Here is an 18,027-nt window from a genome sequence, read left to right as displayed (position 1 = left end):
CGGTGGCCTCTCGTTTTGGCCGACCAATGATTAACCCGCGTGACGTCACTGGCCGGCGGAGAGACGTCACAACGCTCGCTGGCCGCCTCTTTCTCTGCCGCTTCATTTTTCTTCCAGCGCCATGCAACGTGCCTGGGCACCCCTGCAGCTCCTCGTCGCGTCCTCCACGCTTCGGCGTCATCATCATCATCATCATCATCATCATCATCGTCGTCGTTTCCATCTTTACGGTTCTCAACAGGCGGCGGCGGCGGCGGCGGCGGGGCGCTCAGTGGGGATCATCGGCGCGCCTTTCTCCAAAGGACAGGTGAGGTCGAGGTGAGGCGCTGCTCAGCACGGGACAAGCGCAGCGAAAAAAGTCAAGCTCGGATGCAGCGTTCGTGCAAAATCGCAAGTCCGTTTGGGATCAACCTGATTGTGCGTTGCAGCCCCGGGACGGCGTGCAGCTCGGACCGGACGTAATCCGCGCCGGGGGACTCGTGCACAAGCTCCGGGAGCAAGGTGACGTCACCGACCCACGCGCTCACCGGTCACTTCATTAGGCACACCCGGGAACGCTCCGACTTCGGTCCAAATATTAGGGACGAGGAGGTCTTGCCTTGCCGTGGGTACCTAATGGAGTGACTGCTCGTGTGCAGATGCCGACGTGAAGGGTTAACGTGTCATCGGACGGGTGAGCAAGTCTTGTGCTTGCCCGGCGCCGGTGTAACGTCGGGAGCTGAAATTGACTTTGGCTGACCCGGTTGCATATTTGACAGCGCGCGGGCGGCTCTGACTTTGCTTTCGAGTGGCGACGTTCCGTTCGGAGGAAACAACTTCAAGGCCCATCAAATCAATCGAAAGGAATTTATTGATCAACCGATATGCAGCGTTAGGGTCCGTTGTTCCTATTCCTGTGTTTGTGTGCGTATTCTTGTTCCTGGGTGTGTCCCAAAGTGTTTGTTGCTGTTTTGCCTTTTGTTCATCACACCTTTGTGTATCTTCTGTTGCCGTGTGTTTGTTCCTGTTCCTACTTGTGTGTGTGTGCGTGTGCGTGCGTGTGTGATTGACAGCATTATAATACCCGGCTATATGAATATTCATTCTGTTGGTATTTTAATTTCTGTTTGCTCGGACAGCCTCAAGCATTTGTGTCCTGACCGCACGCCATCTTTTCAAATATGATTTTGTTGATTTTTTTTCTTTTTTGGCTGCCACAGGCTGCGCCGTGAAGGATTATGGGAATTTGACCTTTGAGGATGTGCTGCCCGACGAGCCGGTGGGACGGGTCAAAAATGCCCGGGCGGTGGGCAGCGCCAACCGCAGGCTGTCGGAGGCGGTGCGGGCCGTGAAGCGCGACGGGCGCACCGCGGTCGTGCTGGGCGGAGACCACAGGTCAGCTGTGGGGATGGGGTGGGTGGGGGGGGGCGGCGGTTTTTCTCCGGGTGCTCCGGCATAAAACCAGGTTCCGGAAGAAGGGGAAAAAACTCTGTTTCTATCTCTTGCAATTCTTTAATAATCAGCGGTAGAACACGTTTTCCGTTAATGCTAACGCATCAAGGGAGTTGCCATAGACGGGCTAACGGGTCGCGTCAATGTCTTCAAGCTGTGCACGTTTGAACTCAAACATGTAGATGGATAAATATAAAAACAATGCATATATTCTGAACCATGTGTGAAGAATGATTAGTGTTACCGCCGCACTGAGGAGCTGCCGCCGTCTTTGTGTCCACGGCCAAACGGAGCAGCACAATGCACGTCGAACTGAAGCCGACAATTTTTTTGTTTGCAGCCTGGCAATGGGCTCGGTGCACGGGCACGCGTCGGCGGTGGGCGACCTGAGCCTGGTTTGGGTGGACGCCCACGCCGACATCAACACGCCGCTCAGCACGCCCACGGGAAACATGCACGGGCAGCCCGTGTCGTATCTGCTTCATGAGCTGCGGCCAAAGGTGAAATATTGCAAATAATTTCTGTAGTGCAAACCAAAACTTCCCTCAGACTTTACGATTCGCACTTTTGGCGCGTTTGTGGCCATTTTGGACCCGATGCGAGCTTTGACTGCTGAAAGTTTTGAACTCCCGCCACTGTTTGACGTTACGGTAAAGGACTTTTATGTTTTGACTTCAAAGTGCTCGTTTGTAGGTTATGTCTTATTTTACGTGTCATTTTTTTTCTTTCGGCATTGTAGACTTTTTATATCCAGTATTGGGCGCGTCAACGTTTTCAATGACTGAATGTTATTGTTGGGAGATTTTGTGGTTTTGTTTGTGTTTTTCCTTTCATGGTCAGCGGAGGGTGTGTCCACTTCTTCAAATGAAGATTGTGCGATTCACAGGGTGCATTAAAATTCGGTTAGACCCAAACAAAAGGAAAAAAAAAAAGGAGACATTGTCACATTTTGAACGTATTCCAAATGCATCCCGCTGATTTGCTTGAGGAACAAATGGCGGCCAAAAGACACGCCGATGCAAAACAATTCCGCGAACTCGAATTTTGGACTCGTGTGTGAAGTTATTTGATTTGATTTTTTTTCAGATCCCCGTCCTGCCGAACTTCTCGTGGCTGACGTCGTGCGTGTCGGCCAAACATTTGGTCTACATCGGTCTGAGAGACCTGGACCCCGAGGAGCAGTGAGTCTTCCGCAAGTTCTCGGCTTTTATTGTCGGAAGGGTTACGGAACCAAATCGTTTGCTTTCATTCGTGATTTTCTTTTTTTTTTTTTTTGGGGGGGGGGGTGGTGGAATTAAACCTCCGATTAATCTTTGCTCAGGATCAACCTGAAAGAAAAAAAAAAAAAAAAAAAAATCCAAGTTGATGCCAAACTGGTTTTGCAGTTACCTTCTGAAGCTGGCGGGGGCGAAGGCGTTCTCCATGACGGACGTCGACCGTCTGGGCGTCGGCCGCGTGATGGAGGAGACGTGCGACTTCCTGCGGAAACGCGGGTGAGTACGTAGCCCCCGCCCCGTGCCGGTTCGTCTGCATTTCACGCCGTCGCTCGGCGCAGGGGGGACAGACCCATCCACCTGAGCTACGACGTGGACGCCTTGGACCCGACCCTCACCCCGGCGACGGGGACGCCCGTGCCGGGCGGCCTCACCTACCGGGAGGGCGTCTACATCGCGGAGTGCCTCAGCGAAACAGGTCGGAAACGCCCACGCGAGCCCGTCAACAACAAACGCACGTCTGTGTTCCTGTTTGTACGTTCTTGTTTCTATGCATGTTCCTGTCTTTGTCTCTGTTCCAGTGTGTGTTAAGTTTCTGCCGTGCATAATCCTGTTGATTTGCGTTCGTCTATGTTTAAGTGTGTATGTTCCTGCTCTTGTGTGTTTGTCAATGTTTGTGAATGTTCCTGTTCATGTGTGTTCCTGATTTTTTGTTTTGTTTTGTTTTTTGTATGTTCCTGTATGTGTTTGAATGTTCCTGTCCCTGCGTATGCGTGTCTGTGTGTATGGTCCTCTTGTTCTGTGTTTTTGTGTGTGTGTTCCTGTTCTCCTATTTTCCTTTTGGATTACGTGAATGCTCCTGTTCCGATGTCTGTTTTGAATGTTCCTGTTTGAGTGTGTTCCTGTCCCTGCGTGTGTGTCTGTTAGTGTGTATGTTCCTTTTCTTCTGAGTTCCTGTTCAAAAGTTAATTCCTGTGTGTTTCCCTGTTCTTGTACCTTGCTGTTTGATCGAGAGTACGCGCCTCTTCCAGTCGACGTGCGCGTCGCTGTGTGCTTTGCCGTCCTGGCGTGTTCGTTATTGGTGTTGATCGGTGCGCGCACGGTCCTCCGGTCGCCAGGCTCGCTGTCCGCGGTGGACGTGGTGGAGGTGAACCCGTCGCGCGGCGCAACGGAGCGCGACGTGAGCTCGACGGCCCGGGCGGCGCTCGACATTTTGCTGTGCTGCTTCGGACGGCGGCGGGGGGGCACCCACCCTCCTCATTTCTGCGTGCCTGACGCGTGAACGCGCCAAAACGCTTCCAGCAAGTGATTCCAGAATCTTCATATCCTGCTTGCGCTCTAAGTCCAAGTTCCATTCATTGTCCTCACTTGAAAGAGAAGTGAGTGCACCAGTAGGATGACTCATTGCAGTCCTAGGCTGGTTAGGAAAAGGTTTTTGAAGAGGGCCCCCCGGGGAAGACGAGTCCCTCTGCTGGAGGCGGGTTAAAAAAAAAAAAAAAAAAAAAAAAAGCCAAAGCAACACTCAAAAACTACATTGGATGAAGTAGTTACAAAAATACTTCAGTGTGTATCTATAATCGCTTATTTGAATAAAAATAATTCACTGTTAAATACAAGTAACCAAGTTAATAAAATGTCAAATGTGTACATAAAATTGTTTATTTGATTTTTAAATGATATTTACAATCAATCGAACTTTTGAATCTGTCTAACTTTTTTTTCATCATCCAAGTTCCATTTATTGTTTTCTGTGGCGCTTCTCAACAGGCGGCGGGTCGCCGGGGTCCCGGCGTCTGTCCCGGGCAAATCGGGGCGAGAGGCGGGGCGCACCCGCAACTGGTCGCCGGCCAGTCGCAGACCACGTACAAACGGACGACCATTCGCACTCACAGCAAAGCGACGGGCAATTTGGAGTCTGGGGAAATTCGGTGGGGAGTGTATGACATAGCGAGGCCGGACTTGAACCCACAACCTCATTTTTGTGAGGCAGACGTGCTAACCGTCTTCCAAGGTGTCATTTCGGGACAACTGATAATGCGATGCGACCTCCGCAACTTCGCCACCGTAAAAGATGTCGAGGACGTCGCAAGCGTGCCACTGGTGGAGACGAAGGCCGGCAGCGTCTCCCCCGCATCCCCCCCCCCCCCCCCCCAAAAAAAAAAAAAAAAAAAAAAGAGACAAAAGCAGACTGAGCGGAACAAAACAACTTTGGATTCTTCAAGCAGCCAACAGGAAATTCTTCTTAAAATATTCCCACAATCGATTATTCCGCTTATTTGAAGGCAAAACAAACAAGCTGAACGTGGTCACATTGCAGCTTATACCCATGAGGAGTTGTTACGGTTGTCGTGGTAACGGCCAGAAGATGGCCTCGGTGAAGTCGGGCCGCGCTCAGTCGGAACTTTCCAGAGAGCAGCGCCTCCTGAACTCCTGACCCCGCTCGTGCAGCCACTTGTTGGACACTGAGGTGAAAGGTCACACGGTTTTAGTCTCTGCAAACGTTCCCGACTTCCTGCGCAGAAATCCTCAGCGGACATTTTAGGGACAAAGTCAGCCAATAGCAAAGCCCTGGTGTGTGTGTGTGTGTGTGTGTGTGTGTGTGGTGTGTGTGTGTGGCACCCCCCCCCCTCTTTGGAGATGGGCCCCACCCACTTCCAACTTTTCACCGCCAATGCCCCCCACTTGCAAACAAAAAACATCAACAACAACTGGGGTGTAACTTAAATCGAGAGTCAGTTATTGCCCCCCCACTGTCATACGGGGACCTCTCCCCCCAATTTGAAAACCGCCGCCGCACTATATCACGGGTGTCAAAGTCATTTTTGTCCCAGGCCACATTGCGGTTACGCTTTCCCTCTGAGGGCCGTTATGATTGAAAACCATCGTCGTCCTATTTACACGTCAAATTTTTGAGCTAGTTTTTAGAATCAGTACTAATGTTTTTTTTCGACTATCGTTGATGTTGGATAACACAAAAATGCTTGTAACATTTCTTTGCCGTTTGAAATTTTTGATGACACAAACCATTTGCATTTGCGGACCACATGAAATCATGCGGCGCGCCGGGTGCGGCCCCCGGGCCTTGACTTTGCCACCGGATGGTTCCTAAAATGTCTTTGGGGTGACCGACGGGACATTCTCGGAACCGGCGAATCATTCGGAACGCGTCCCTCCCGCCCTCCTGACTCCCCTGATGTCTCGGGGGTCCCGAAACGTCGCTCCCAAAAACTCACCCCACTTGCTCCCCACCAGGACGGGGCAGGCGGCGTGCTCGGTTTTTCTGTCTCCCTTTCCGTTGAGCAGGAGGTTGTACCAGAAGACGGCCGAGCCCTGCACGGACACAAAATGGCGGCTAATATCGGAACCGCTCGCACCCCCCACGATACTTCGAGCGTCCCACGGTCCGAGGAATGAAAAAAGAAGAAGAGCGTCGAACCTTGACGGGCCAGACGACGGCGCCCGCTCTGGGGAAGACGGTGGCGCCCCCTGCCTGCACGTCGCTCATCTGCGGCACAAAAGGCCGAGCCGGTGAGAAGCCCAAATCGGGTTGTTGTTTTTTTTTTTTTTTCTTCACAAAAACCGAGCGGCGCGCTCACGTAAAGCAGCCAGGTGGCGATTCGGTTTCCGGTGCCAAATTCCGCGTACGGTTCGGGAACGTCGTCCTGAGAAAAACGCAGCCAGCATCATTTCATGTTTATGGAGGAGTGAGGAAAAGCAAAGTGTGGAGAGTCTCCGTCACATCCTGCAACGCGCACGGTAAGAAGTTCAGAGAAGGTCAATTTTGCAGCGCAGTTTAGGTTCATGCATCGATTTCAGGCCGAAACAGTTTTTGGGTGAGTCGGGTCTGCGTCGCAGTCCACGTGTACGCGTTTACCCCTTGAAAGTCCATATGGGGTTCGTACTGTCCTCCGACGCCGTAGTTGACCACCTGCGCAAACACACCAAAAAAAAGAACCTTAAATAGTTGCAGACGTTTTCGTGGCAGCGGACGCCCGCGACTCGCCGGGCTGGACCGCAGACGGGGAACATTTGTGGACAAATGATGCCCGTCACAGGTCCACTGACCCCACCCCACCCCCCCCCATTTTTTTTTTTTTTTGGGGGGGGGGGGCGCAGTGGCGACGGTCTCACCTGCATCTCCTCGGCCGTGGACGTGTCCAGGCCCGTGATGTCCCCCATCCTCCGGACCATTCTGTCCACCGCCGCAAACTTCTTGTCGCCCAGCCAGGCGCTGAGGAGGAACGATATGTGTGATTTGAAAAAGTCCACACACCCCGATTCGCCCCAACTTTTTGACATTTACCAAGGGAAAAAAAAGTCATTTCAGCACATTTTGCAACGTGACCTTTGATTGCGTTCAGAGTGAACCAATGACATTCAAATTCAATGGAAGTCGGCACACACCTGCCCTGAGGAACCCCAAATGAAGCCAACCGATCCAAAGAGGGTTTTCCTGACATTTCTGGACAAGTCACAGACCGCAAAGAGCCGCCCACGGCTTATTCCCCCCTCCCCCGCCCCCGCGTCCATTCGGTCGTCCTTACTTCTTGGAGATTCTGTAAGAAACGGTATAACTTTTTTCCGTCACGCCGTCTTTCACCATTGAGCGCAGGAGCTGGCCCAGCCGTCGTACGATTGTCGACCACAGAAAAAGAAAAATAGAAGAAGAAAAACAAAAATCATTCGTGGATTCATCGACGCTTTTTTTGGAGAACGACAACAAGCGTTTCATCTTGAAGTTACAAAAAAAAAAAAAAAAAGGCAATTCTGAGGAAAAGAATTGTCAGAGCAACATTTTCGTCGACGTGTCCAAAAAGCCTAACGGACTGACTTTGGGTCTGGCCAACTCTTTGACCGTCTCCATGTCGCGGTCCGACGCCACGTCGTGATAGCGGACGATGCGCGGGAGGTCCCACACGTCTTCCTCCTTGGCGGGATCGATCAGGAGGTTGGGATGACCGCGGTTGTCTTGGTAACGGCAGAACAGGCGGCTCCAGCGGCGCGGCGTCTGTCGGGAAGACGGTCCGAGAGTGTACGTGGTACCGGCGTCGCGAACACTCGCCGTCCTCTCACCAACTCCACGCTGTCGCCGCGGCACAGCCGCTCGTACGCGCCGTTGCGGCCGGCTCGACCGCTCGCGAGCGTCTCCGGCGTCTCCTCGCCCGTCTTCTGTTTCTCCAGGTGGAACTCGAAGTACTTGAGGTTCTGGACGGCTCGCTCGTTTCCCGGATCTAAAGAAACGACAGAACAGCTTTGCACGTTCGGCTTAGCGGAGCCTCCTCGCGGTCGACTCACCGATCTCCAGCAGCCGCTTGGTGGACTCCTTGGCTCTCTCCAGATCTCCTTGCTTGTAGAGGGAGTAGCTGTGGTAGTCCAGGAGGGTGACGGCGTCCGCGGTCGCGGGCGTCTCGCCCTCCTCCAGCTGTCGGAGAGCCTGAGACGTCCACAGCTCGGTGTGGTAGAAGTCGTTTCCCTTGTACGCCACCATGCCCAAGTCGTAGCAGTCGTCCACCGTCAGGCCGCTGCAGAGCCGCGAGTTTCCTGTGAGATGCATTCCAAGTGACTCTCTGGAACAAGCCAAGCTAAACTTAAGCTAAACCCCCACCCCTTCCTCTCAGTCAAGAAGTGCTACGTCAACGTACTTCCTTGACGGCGCTTAGTGCTTTCCTGTTTACCGGCGCGCAAAGTACGCAAAGAAAGAAGGGGCTCGTCACCTGGCAGCTCCCCTTTGGCGAGGGTGTCGGTGTCCAGCTCGTACGTGTCCTGGAGCCTCAGGAGGGCTTGGGCCGCCCCCGTCAGGTCTCCGTTGTCGGGGAAGCGCTGCCTCTTGACGCCGAGTTCGGAGACAAAACCTCAAAAGACAAGAGAGCGAGCGTCAAAAGTCAAACTTTTGGGGTCCGGCGGATGAGTTTTGCGGGTGTTCACCGTCAGAGACGTCGGTGAGCACCAGGCTCTCCAGCTCGCTCCACTCTTTGTTGATCCGCTTCAGAAGTTTAAAGGCGTTGACGGGATGGCCCAGGAAGCCTTCGGGGTCCTCCAGGGCAAACGCCGAGAGGTTAGCCAGCTTCTGAGCCCACCTGAGCGCCACACAAAGAGCAATTTGGCCGGTTCAGCGTCGCCCGCACCAACTCTGAAGGTTTTGCTGCTCCGGAACCTTTTGATCTGCTCCAGTTTTGTCTCCTCGGCTTGGATGTAATCCTCCAGCGAGGCCACCAGGTCGTGCTCAGTGTACAGCAGATCCGTCATGTGACCTGAGCGCGCACACGTCATTTCGCTTATTGTTGCATGTCGATGCCGCAATACTGGTGGGACCATAAAACATCAACAGCACGCATCTAGCATGGACCCGGTTATGGAGCCATGCGAGATAAATGAGTGAATTCACTGGTTCAATTCTAGCAACTTTCCGTGAGGCTCTGATGGGACACGCAAATTTGCTCGCGAGCACTTTCACACAAAGTCGTCAGTACAATATGACGGAGTGATCATTAACAGCAACAACACTCGAGCAGACTCACTGATGGAAGAGTAGAACTCGTGGTCAGCCGAGGATGAGCCGATGAGCAGCAACAACGAGAAAAAGATCGCCATCTCTGGATGGACCACGTCGCCGTATGGTTATTCACATAATTGCATGCTTAGTTTGTATTACACGGGCAGAAATGAGCCAAAATGGAGCCCGACTCGCTTCATCCAGTCACAGTTGTCGAAGCCTACGAGAACAGCTGAACTCGATTCGGGAGCCGGTCGCTGTTCCTCACCACTTTGAACGCGACTGCTTGGTTCTGATCACATCTCGAGTCCTACGAGGGCGCGTACACAAGTGGAACCTGCGCCAGAATTTGCCTCGCTTATCCCGCACGGGAGTCTGGACCCGTTCTCCGCTTAAAGGTTTAAAGTTCCTCGTTGTTCTCGTGTCTCTGCCGCTCGAGCTGGTCCTGTGCGAGATCCGCCGAGGTTCTCCGGGCCCATTGTCGCATTATTTATGCTTTACGAACCTTTGGGTATCCAATAAAACATCAACCACGCTCATTTCAGGCTGCTTCCTTCCCATGTTGTATTTGATATTTTTCTAAGTTTAAATTTGCTGAAATAACTTTTCAAAACCTTTGAGCGATAAGTTTTGGTGTCCATAACTTATTAGGTCTGCTACCACTGACAACCCAGCACTAATCATTCAGAAGAAACGCAAACAGACGTATTAATTGACAAAATTTAGCAATCAAATATTTCCATTCGCACGATGGAAAACATATTAACAAATACAAACAACGGAATCCACGCGAAGTGAACTGGGTGAGGAAAAACAAAATGAAGGTTCCAAAGTGGCTCATGAAAATGTCAAACAAAGTAATCCAAACACTTGACAATACTACATACACAGTACTGTACTTTGACCACATTGAAAGTTACAAGTTTAGGAAGCATTTAGTGAAGCTGAAATGACAGCTTTGTGGTAGGGAGAGGTTGCTACGACAACAGAGGTTAAATCTTTATCTATTGACTTTACTATTTACATGTATTTATTTATACGGGCATCTACAATTCAAGTCATTCTATTGCAGATTTTTTCGTGTTATTTTTTTGTTGTTGATTCATTTATTTTACAAATGTAGACGTTCCCTTCCGCTTGCTGTGACGTTTGCGGATGGCGCGAGAAAAGAGACGAAACGGAAGTTGCTACGGCACACACGGTATGTTTTTTTTTGTCAAACTTTTGCTTCAAAGAACTAATTGTCATTCTTAAAATACTTTTGTAAAAAGAAAATTGTTCAGATAATATCTGATAATAAAGAAAACATCTCAAATCGTCCTATTCTATTACGCACATTGACTCGTTTGTTATTTTTACGCACGAAATTCGTATTGTCCCAATGTTTGTGGGTTTTATTCACAGATTACCAAAATCAACTCATATGATTTAAGAAGCTGATGTCTATTTTTGCAACTATGCATTCTAAGCAAGCAAAAACTGGACGACTGTATGACGTCAATACGAGTGACACGCTCTATGTCTCCACCTTCTGGTTGCAACTGTGTATTGCTAGTTGAAATTATTATTTTGATTTTTGAAGCAGCATGTCAGGCCACTGTCAACATGCGATCACAATTTTGACGTTTGTGGTTACGTTCCAGTTGATCAACTTGGTGAGTCAAAGAACGCCACCCCATACCTTTTCATTATTGTTATGAGCCATAATTATTTGGCGCAGCCAAAGGAACACAAAAGAGTGCTTGTTGGTACAATTCAACTGAACTTTTTTTTTTTTTTGGAGCGGGGGGGGGTGTGAAACATTACATTCTATTCATTAAATGATTGGTTTATTTCAGTCATTTTTGACTATCACTCGCAAACAAACCCCAAGTTGTGTGAACATACAGGAAAATGGAGGAAAGAAATCATAAAATTGAAAGAAATTATACTTAGTTGTCACTTAAACAAGTTTAAAAAAATACTGTCCCTCACCCTCTTTTTTTTTTGACTTCCCTTCTCAATTAACAGAAAGTTGAATACAAGCTGCAAGGCTAATGAAATGCCCCCCATCCCCAAAAGAAGTATGACACACCTGAGGAAAAGGTCGAACGGGCCCGGGAGGTGTCGGCAGCGGCCAATCCGGACCAGCTCGGGTGGCCTCGATGCGCGTCTTTGGCTTCTGCTTTCGACGTGGCTCGTAAAGTGAGTCAATTTCGGGCCGCACCCGCTCGTCTCGTCTTTGTCGCCGTCGGCTCGCTCGCCTTTCACGTTCGGCATCGAGTTGGACTGGAGTTTCCTGTCGGCTGGAGTTCGAGCCCGATCTCATCCCGAGCGACCTCGTCGCCATATTGGATGTGACGATACGCGAACTTTCGCTCCTTCAAACGTTCTGGTCACATGTTACAACTGCTTACAAAATATAGATGTATTTTTTTCCAACTACTCTTATTCTCCACAAACCGTTTTGGGATGAAAAATGAGCTGGAATTTACGAGTACTGTATTGTAGTCAGGGGAAAAATATGAATTTGCTTTCCTCACACTGTGTTTGCTCTTCAAGCAAATTCCCGATGATGTGAAGTTGGTTCCGCACCGCTCAATGCAACCCTCAAATTGAACAGCGGGGGGCACGGTGAGCCTCGACGAATTACATGCACAGTAATATTACAGCCATGCAGGCAGAAATACGATAATGAGCTTCATTTCATGACAGTAACAAGTTTAAAGTATTGCATCATATCCCCCCCAAAATTAATTAAGAGTGCCAGGAAATCAACTTTTTCGCTTTTTTTTTTTCCCTCTTCACGAAACATAATCTTCATTTTTGGTTTTATGAGCAGACTTGATGCATATAGAGGTCAAATGATGACAAACTAGCGAATTCAAAGCAAACTTTTGAAATAACAATAGAGATAACAAAGATAAGTCATCTTTCCCCCCTCATAGGAGAACGTCAGCCTCTTCTTGTTTTTGCTCTGGGTTTACACGGCAGAGCTCCCAGGATGCTTCGGTGCTGCCCACCATCTTGTGGACCACCCAAAATATCTCAGCTAGCAGCGTGCAAACGAACGCCAAGCCAGTGCGAAAGGACGCTAAGCTCCTCCTCCTCTTCGTCCTCCTCCTCCTCCTCCTCCTCCTGGTCCTCAAGGCAATTCGGAATGCAGGATGCCATCCCTCCTCCCCCTCTAGCGTCTCCTCTGTGTTCCTCCGATGTGCTTTCCAGTGGGCAGCGGTCTCGCGCGAGGATCGCCGCCGCTCGCAGAGTCCCCGGTGCCCATCACCATGGCGACGGCCGCCTTCGTGCTGTGCCTGCTTCTGGGCTCCGTTTGCCCGCGGCTGGATGGCGAGGAGGCGGCGCGGCGAGGAGAAGCGAGCGAGCGTGCAGAAAAGACGGAGGACGAGCGCCGGCGCCGCTTTGCAGACGTGAGCGTTGCCTTTGCCGCCCTGTGGGGAAAAGCGTGCGTTGGGGCCGTGCTGCGTTCAAGTGACGCTCACCTCCTTTGCCTTCTTTTGTTTTTTCAAGGTTGTGGGTCTCGTTTAAATGCTACCTCGTACGTCGTTCTTCGACTTTGCACAAGAGTGAACCGCAAAATATTCCTAATTCTGTTTGTCGGCTAGCTTAATGCTAACCCGCTGTATGAATGGCCATAGACGGGCTAATGAAAATGAGCGCGGTGTCCATTTGTCTTTAGAAGTCACCGCTTATCTCGGCGCTTCCCGATTTTTTTCCACCCTCCTCTTTTCCAGGCTGAAAATTGCAAATGAGTTTGCAAATGCGGAACTGCCTTAAGTGTGTAATTAAATATTCGCTTGCCGCTGTCATCTGTGACTTCCAATTTCTTGGTTAATATCTTGTTCAAAATATGCATACAAAGCAAGCGCAGTTTTCTTAACGCATTAATTTCCGACGAGGGGTTTTCCGGGAAAATTGCTTGTTGTTCAAAACAAACTTGTGACTTGACGCTTCTTTTCCGGCAATCGATGCTCGTTAATCTGAAGCATTTTGGAAGTTGTGCCAAAAGTGCCCAAGGGATGGAAAGGATTTTATTTTTTGCAATTTTTTTTTTTTTTTTTTTTGGCTCTCAAGGCAATAGCAAGACACTGCGCAAGAACAAACAAACACATCTGTCAAAAGTCAGACATTTTGCAACTATGTTGCCTCTGACTTCTCATTTTTTTAAATTTTATGATTATTTCTATTTCCCTTCCAGGATGGCTCCATCCAAAATGTAGATGAAGGCGCGGTCACACACGAGCATGCTGGTAAGTTCTCATTTCTTTCAAATTTGTCTTGACGACATTGGGGAAGTTTTTGATCAAACTGGATGAAACAATACGTTCCAAAATGAGAATTATCATTTTGAAAAAAATCCCTAATAAATAATATAAAATCCCCCCGCCCCCCCCCCCCCCAAAAAAAAAAAAAAAAAAACACAGCCATGGGCAAGAAAATAATACCACATAAGATGTATTCAAAAGGTTTACAAAATAAAAATGTTGTTAAGAAAAAATTAATCTAGTTAGAAATGCGATCAATTCTTCTTCTTTTCCTTTCGGCTTGTCCTGCAATAGCGTAATAAAAAAAAATATTAAAATAAATATTAAATCCCACTCATATTCAATAAAATAACAATAATGCATAGTAAAATCTGTTGATAAAAGTGAAATAAAAATATATACTACATATACTCATGCATAGGACATGCATGTAAATTATTATAGGAATGCAAATTAAATATGTAGTAATAAAAGCAAAAACTTTGTTTATTTTTTCATGATGTTGTCAACAATGATTCTCCAATAAAATATTTTTGGGACTGAAATTCGAACCCTCGCGCACACACTGGACCCGCCCGACGGCCCAACTCAGCACCTTCTGATTCTGACGGGCCTTTTTTTCATTTGCTTTTTTGTCTTTCAGCTTATTTGCCGAAATGCATCCAAGTGAAAAAATTTTGACGAGCTCTTTTACTCATTTATATTTTCATTAGTATTTTTTATTTTGATTTTACTATTTTAAAAAATGTCATGTGGCACTGTGATGCATATTTTCATTCTTTTTATTGGGAATTTTTTATTAGCTGTTTTATGTATTTGTATTTCATTGTCATAGTCGTAGTAACGGGATGCCAGTAAAATGTTTTTCATTAATTCCAAATTGTAATTCTAGTTTTATGAAATCTGTACTTCATACCGCAATTTTCTGTTTAATTTAATTTCCATGTTCATATTTTATTCTAATATATTTGTAATTGATTTTAACGTTGTTTTTTTTTTTTGTTTTGTTTTTTGTCAACGGAAATGTATATTTATTTTGTTTGAGTCCACTTTTTCTTTTCACGTTTTGAAGGGAGCTTTTGTCCTTTCAGGGTTTTGCACGAGCGACGACTTGGTCGCCCTGGGCGGGCGTCTGGCGGACTGGTTCCAACTTCTGCACGCCAACGGCGAGCAGAACAAGTCGGCCGCCTCAGGTTGGCATTCGCGTGGCAACGTTGACAATTGGGCCCAAAAAAACCACAACCAGGGTAGAACCCACAGGCGACAACGGCACTCAGACGGGGTCTCGACAGTACTTGGGCCGTAAAAGTGGATTATCTGCACGAGAAAGTCATTTTTGGGCATTTTGCGTTTCCAGCGCCGGACAAGAGCTCGCTGGCCAGCTGCAAGGACGCCACGGGCTGGATGTTCCTCAAGTTGGACGCCGACGGCGACCGGCAGCTGGACCCGAGCGAGCTGGACGCCGTCCGCCTGGACGAGTACGAGGCCTGCGCCGGCGCGTTCTTCCAGTCGTGCGACGGCCGCGGTGACGGCAAGCTGACCGCGGCCGAGTGGTGCCTGTGCTTCTGGGCCCAAAGTCAGTCGGGGGTGCAGTGGGGGGTGGGGGTGACCCGCGTTGCCGCTACACCAAACACGCCGTCCGCTTTCTCCTTTCTGAAATTGCGGTAGAGCCGCCGTGCCTCGCGCAGCTGGAGAAGATCCAAGTCAACAACCTGCCGCAAAACACGCCCGGTAAGCGCTTACAATAGTTTTGTACTTTTGGGTTTTTTTTGTTTTTTTTTTTTTTTTTTTCAACCTTTTCTCATTTAATTATATTTTCGTTTGTATTGCTTTTTTTAATTTTTCGAGATTTGTTCTTCTATTTTGTTTGTAAGACTTTCAATTGTCAGCCTTCATCTTTGTTTTAAATGTCATTTCATGAAAACATTTTCTTTCTTTTTGTGTTTTTATGTCAGCTTTGACCTTGATATTATTTTCATTTCTAACTGTTCTTGAACGGTATTTAATTAGAATGTTTGCGTCATTTGACCTTTTGACCTTGCGCACGCAGACACGCACGTCCCCAGCTGCGACGAGGACGGCAACTTCCGGAAGTTGCAGTGCCGGCCCGGCGGCGGCGAGTGCTGGTGCGTGGACCGGCAGGGCGGCGGCGAGGTGGCCGGCACCAGAACCCACGGCGATCCCCGCTGCGGTAAACACGCAAAACGCGCGGAACAAAAACTTGCGGGTCAAAGGCGGCCACGCCGTCGATCGCAACGGCCGTCAAAACGATCACGGTCGAGACGTTTGGAGGAAGGAACGGGAATGATTGCAATACGGAACGTTAACGACCGATGAATAAATGAGGGACGGCTGTCCTGATAAAGTCAGCAATGTGACAAATATTTTTGTCACGAACGGTATTAAGTACAGAAATATGGTTAGATGGCTTACGGCGTTGCTCCGGCATTCATACAATACACGACTCCATAAACGCTTTACGTCAGTTTGTTTGTGCCTCTCAGACGAAGTGTTGGGATATTCGGGCCATTTCGGGAGCGGAGTCGGCTGGGGGGACGAAGATGAGAAGGAGGAGCAAGAAGAAGGAGGAGACGACGAAAAGGAGAAGGAGAAGGAGGAAGAGGCCGACGCCGACGACGACGACGAGGACGAGGACGGAGGCTACATCTGGTAGCTGCCGCGGGAGCCCGAACCGAGAGCGTAAAGTCGTGTAGGTCGACGAGGAGGCGACGTGCGCCATATTTGTCTCTTACATATTCCCTCGTTGCTTCTTCATTCTTTTTCTGGACATCAAATATAAAGTGAGTAAGTTGGCGCTGTTACGCTAACTGTTAGCTTAGCATAAGGACGCAAATGTGTGCCAAATGGTCCTGAAATAAATCATGTCTTTCGTAGGAGGAGGATGACGATAACTTGGCGTTGTGTGCACTTGAAGTGCGCATTGTGCTCTCCTTCGACCACAGCATGGCATGCTTACTTTTCTTCTTTTGTTTGTTCGTTTACCATTTTTGGTTTCGGTGTGGGACAAATAAGAATGTGCGTCTGGGCAGATCGCTTCTGGAAGAAAAACTGTGACGCCGAAGACGCTTGAATGCAAAGGGCCAAAGGAAATGTATTTCAAAATATGTCACTTCCTGTTCATTTGTGGATGAAAGCTTTTTATCTTTGTTGTTCAACACTCGCGTGAGATGATTACTGCTTGGCAAGTTCAATTTAGCTTTCTTTAGAATACAGTTATTGGGGAAAAATTATACATTGCATAATATGTTCTTTTTAAAACCTTTCAACAATGAAAAGCATGACATTTAATTTCCATCATTCATTAAAAAAAATCCACAAAATGGAGAAATAGATATGAGAATGAAAAATAAATTATTTTAAACATTTTTTTAATCAGCACCAATGTAAAATTATGCCTGGAAAAAAACTCGACCATTTGATGCCACGGACACGAGGTTCCATTTTGAGTGTTTTTAAAATTGAAATTAGTCAAGGGCTTTGTGCAGCTCCTCAGCCAAAAGATCTTGGCATTGGAATGTTTTGAATATAATAAATTCACACTAAATGGCAGGAGTGGCTTTGCTCAGATGTTTGAGCCAATGTGTCCACTATCACTTACTCATTTTTCATCAATATAGGGATGAATGTGAGTTTTTATTTTTTTCTTTGTAATGTTCAAGTCCTTTCTTTCTTTCCATTGTGGTTTTTTTTTTTTTTTTTTTGCTCACTCAAAACTTTGTGACGCAATCACCATCGAAGTTGTAAATTTCCGAGGTTCTTGGAACGCAGCAGTAGCACTTCGTCAACGATGACGTCCAATCGAACTTTCCACAGTGGTGTCATTGTTAGAGCTCAATTAAAGCAGTTAAAGCATTTTTAACGTTCCACGGGAGTAATGAAACCACTTAAAACATGTTTGACGTTACAATTGGCAGGTTTATTTTCCCCTTGTTCTCTTGACACTTGTCTTGGTGTGCTCAAGTTAACGTTTAGCTTTGACGATGCTAACAACTGTACAGTCAAACTAGCTCGTAGTCAATTACGAATTATTCACAGGGCGTCAAATTTAACAAAATAAAATTTGTTTGGTTGTTTTCCCCCCTCAACGTGGCTTACTCAGAATATCCACTGATCTTTTAAAAAAAAAAAAGACTGGATAGCTCATTGGCTACCAAAACTGAAGTCGCCATCCGCCATCTTGATCCTCCCAAAACAAGCATGTCGACCTGTGCAGTGACGGCGATTCGCCAGTTTCGTGGCTGTGAGAAAACATTCCACAGGTAAGTTGAAGTTTGTTCGTAAAGTTGTTGTTGTTTTTATTTTCTGATGAGCTTAATTCACTTCAAGAAAGTTATGTTCATGGTTGTTGTTCACTCTCTGCTTCACTTAAGGTTAGGTTAGCAAGTTTCAATGTTAGGTTTCCAATGACGCCATCTCGTGTGACATCGAGGTCAGCGAAAACGGGTCATAGGTGAAGCGTGGTTTTTTTTTTTTTCAACACTTAATTTATCCGATTGGTCTAAGGGTGGTGGTGACGTCATTGGAAACCTATCCATGGAACGTCGCAGAGACAACAATTGAATGTTTAGCATGTATTTTCGCATTGCGAGTCCTTATTTCAAAAAACATA

At 47.9% G+C, this 18,027-nt stretch overlaps 3 protein-coding genes across 10 annotated transcripts; 2 read left to right on the top strand and 1 right to left on the bottom strand.

Annotated features, from left to right (window-relative positions):
* Positions 1-121: 121 nt before the first annotated feature.
* arg1 (arginase 1) lies at positions 122-4,159 on the top strand. The gene is made up of 8 exons (XM_061811124.1): positions 122-307; positions 429-501; positions 1,200-1,374; positions 1,772-1,931; positions 2,518-2,612; positions 2,817-2,924; positions 2,987-3,123; positions 3,764-4,159. The coding sequence occupies exons 1-8, from the start codon at positions 122-124 to the stop codon at positions 3,925-3,927; spliced, it is 1,098 nt and encodes a 365-aa protein (XP_061667108.1). The 3' UTR covers positions 3,928-4,159.
* Positions 4,160-4,871: 712 nt separating this feature from the next.
* LOC133495135 (prolyl 4-hydroxylase subunit alpha-1-like) lies at positions 4,872-11,276 on the bottom strand. The gene is made up of 15 exons (XM_061809398.1): positions 11,213-11,276; positions 9,164-9,238; positions 8,800-8,896; positions 8,571-8,722; positions 8,360-8,497; positions 7,941-8,186; positions 7,719-7,876; positions 7,477-7,653; positions 7,190-7,260; positions 6,777-6,876; positions 6,520-6,573; positions 6,242-6,307; positions 6,082-6,150; positions 5,879-5,975; positions 4,872-5,107 (listed from the first exon to the last, which is right to left on the bottom strand). The coding sequence occupies exons 2-15, from the start codon at positions 9,234-9,236 to the stop codon at positions 5,037-5,039; spliced, it is 1,569 nt and encodes a 522-aa protein (XP_061665382.1). The 5' UTR covers positions 9,237-9,238; positions 11,213-11,276; the 3' UTR covers positions 4,872-5,036.
* On the top strand, positions 10,262-17,108 carry LOC133495136 (testican-2-like). 8 transcript variants are annotated; one of them, XR_009793492.1, is made up of 10 exons: positions 11,206-11,322; positions 11,680-11,751; positions 12,066-12,542; positions 13,331-13,382; positions 14,489-14,590; positions 14,755-14,973; positions 15,066-15,128; positions 15,448-15,588; positions 15,902-16,198; positions 16,293-17,100. XR_009793492.1 is itself a non-coding variant. In XM_061809399.1 (9 exons), the coding sequence occupies exons 1-8, from the start codon at positions 10,294-10,296 to the stop codon at positions 16,069-16,071; spliced, it is 993 nt and encodes a 330-aa protein (XP_061665383.1). In that variant the 5' UTR covers positions 10,262-10,293; the 3' UTR covers positions 16,072-16,107; positions 16,293-17,108. The 8 variants fall into 8 exon arrangements, 1 of the variants encoding a protein (XP_061665383.1); XR_009793490.1 differs by lacking the exons at positions 11,206-11,322; positions 11,680-11,751 and adding an exon at positions 10,262-10,339 and having other exon boundaries at positions 12,343-12,542; positions 16,293-17,101; XM_061809399.1 differs by lacking the exons at positions 11,206-11,322; positions 11,680-11,751 and adding an exon at positions 10,262-10,339 and having other exon boundaries at positions 12,343-12,542; positions 15,902-16,107; positions 16,293-17,108.
* Positions 17,109-18,027: the final 919 nt, after the last annotated feature.

The sequence above is a fragment of the Syngnathoides biaculeatus genome, chromosome 22, assembly GCF_019802595.1.
Source record: "Syngnathoides biaculeatus isolate LvHL_M chromosome 22, ASM1980259v1, whole genome shotgun sequence".
Classification (NCBI taxonomy): Eukaryota; Metazoa; Chordata; class Actinopteri; order Syngnathiformes; family Syngnathidae; genus Syngnathoides; species Syngnathoides biaculeatus.
This window is presented reverse-complemented; position numbering and strand designations above follow the sequence as displayed.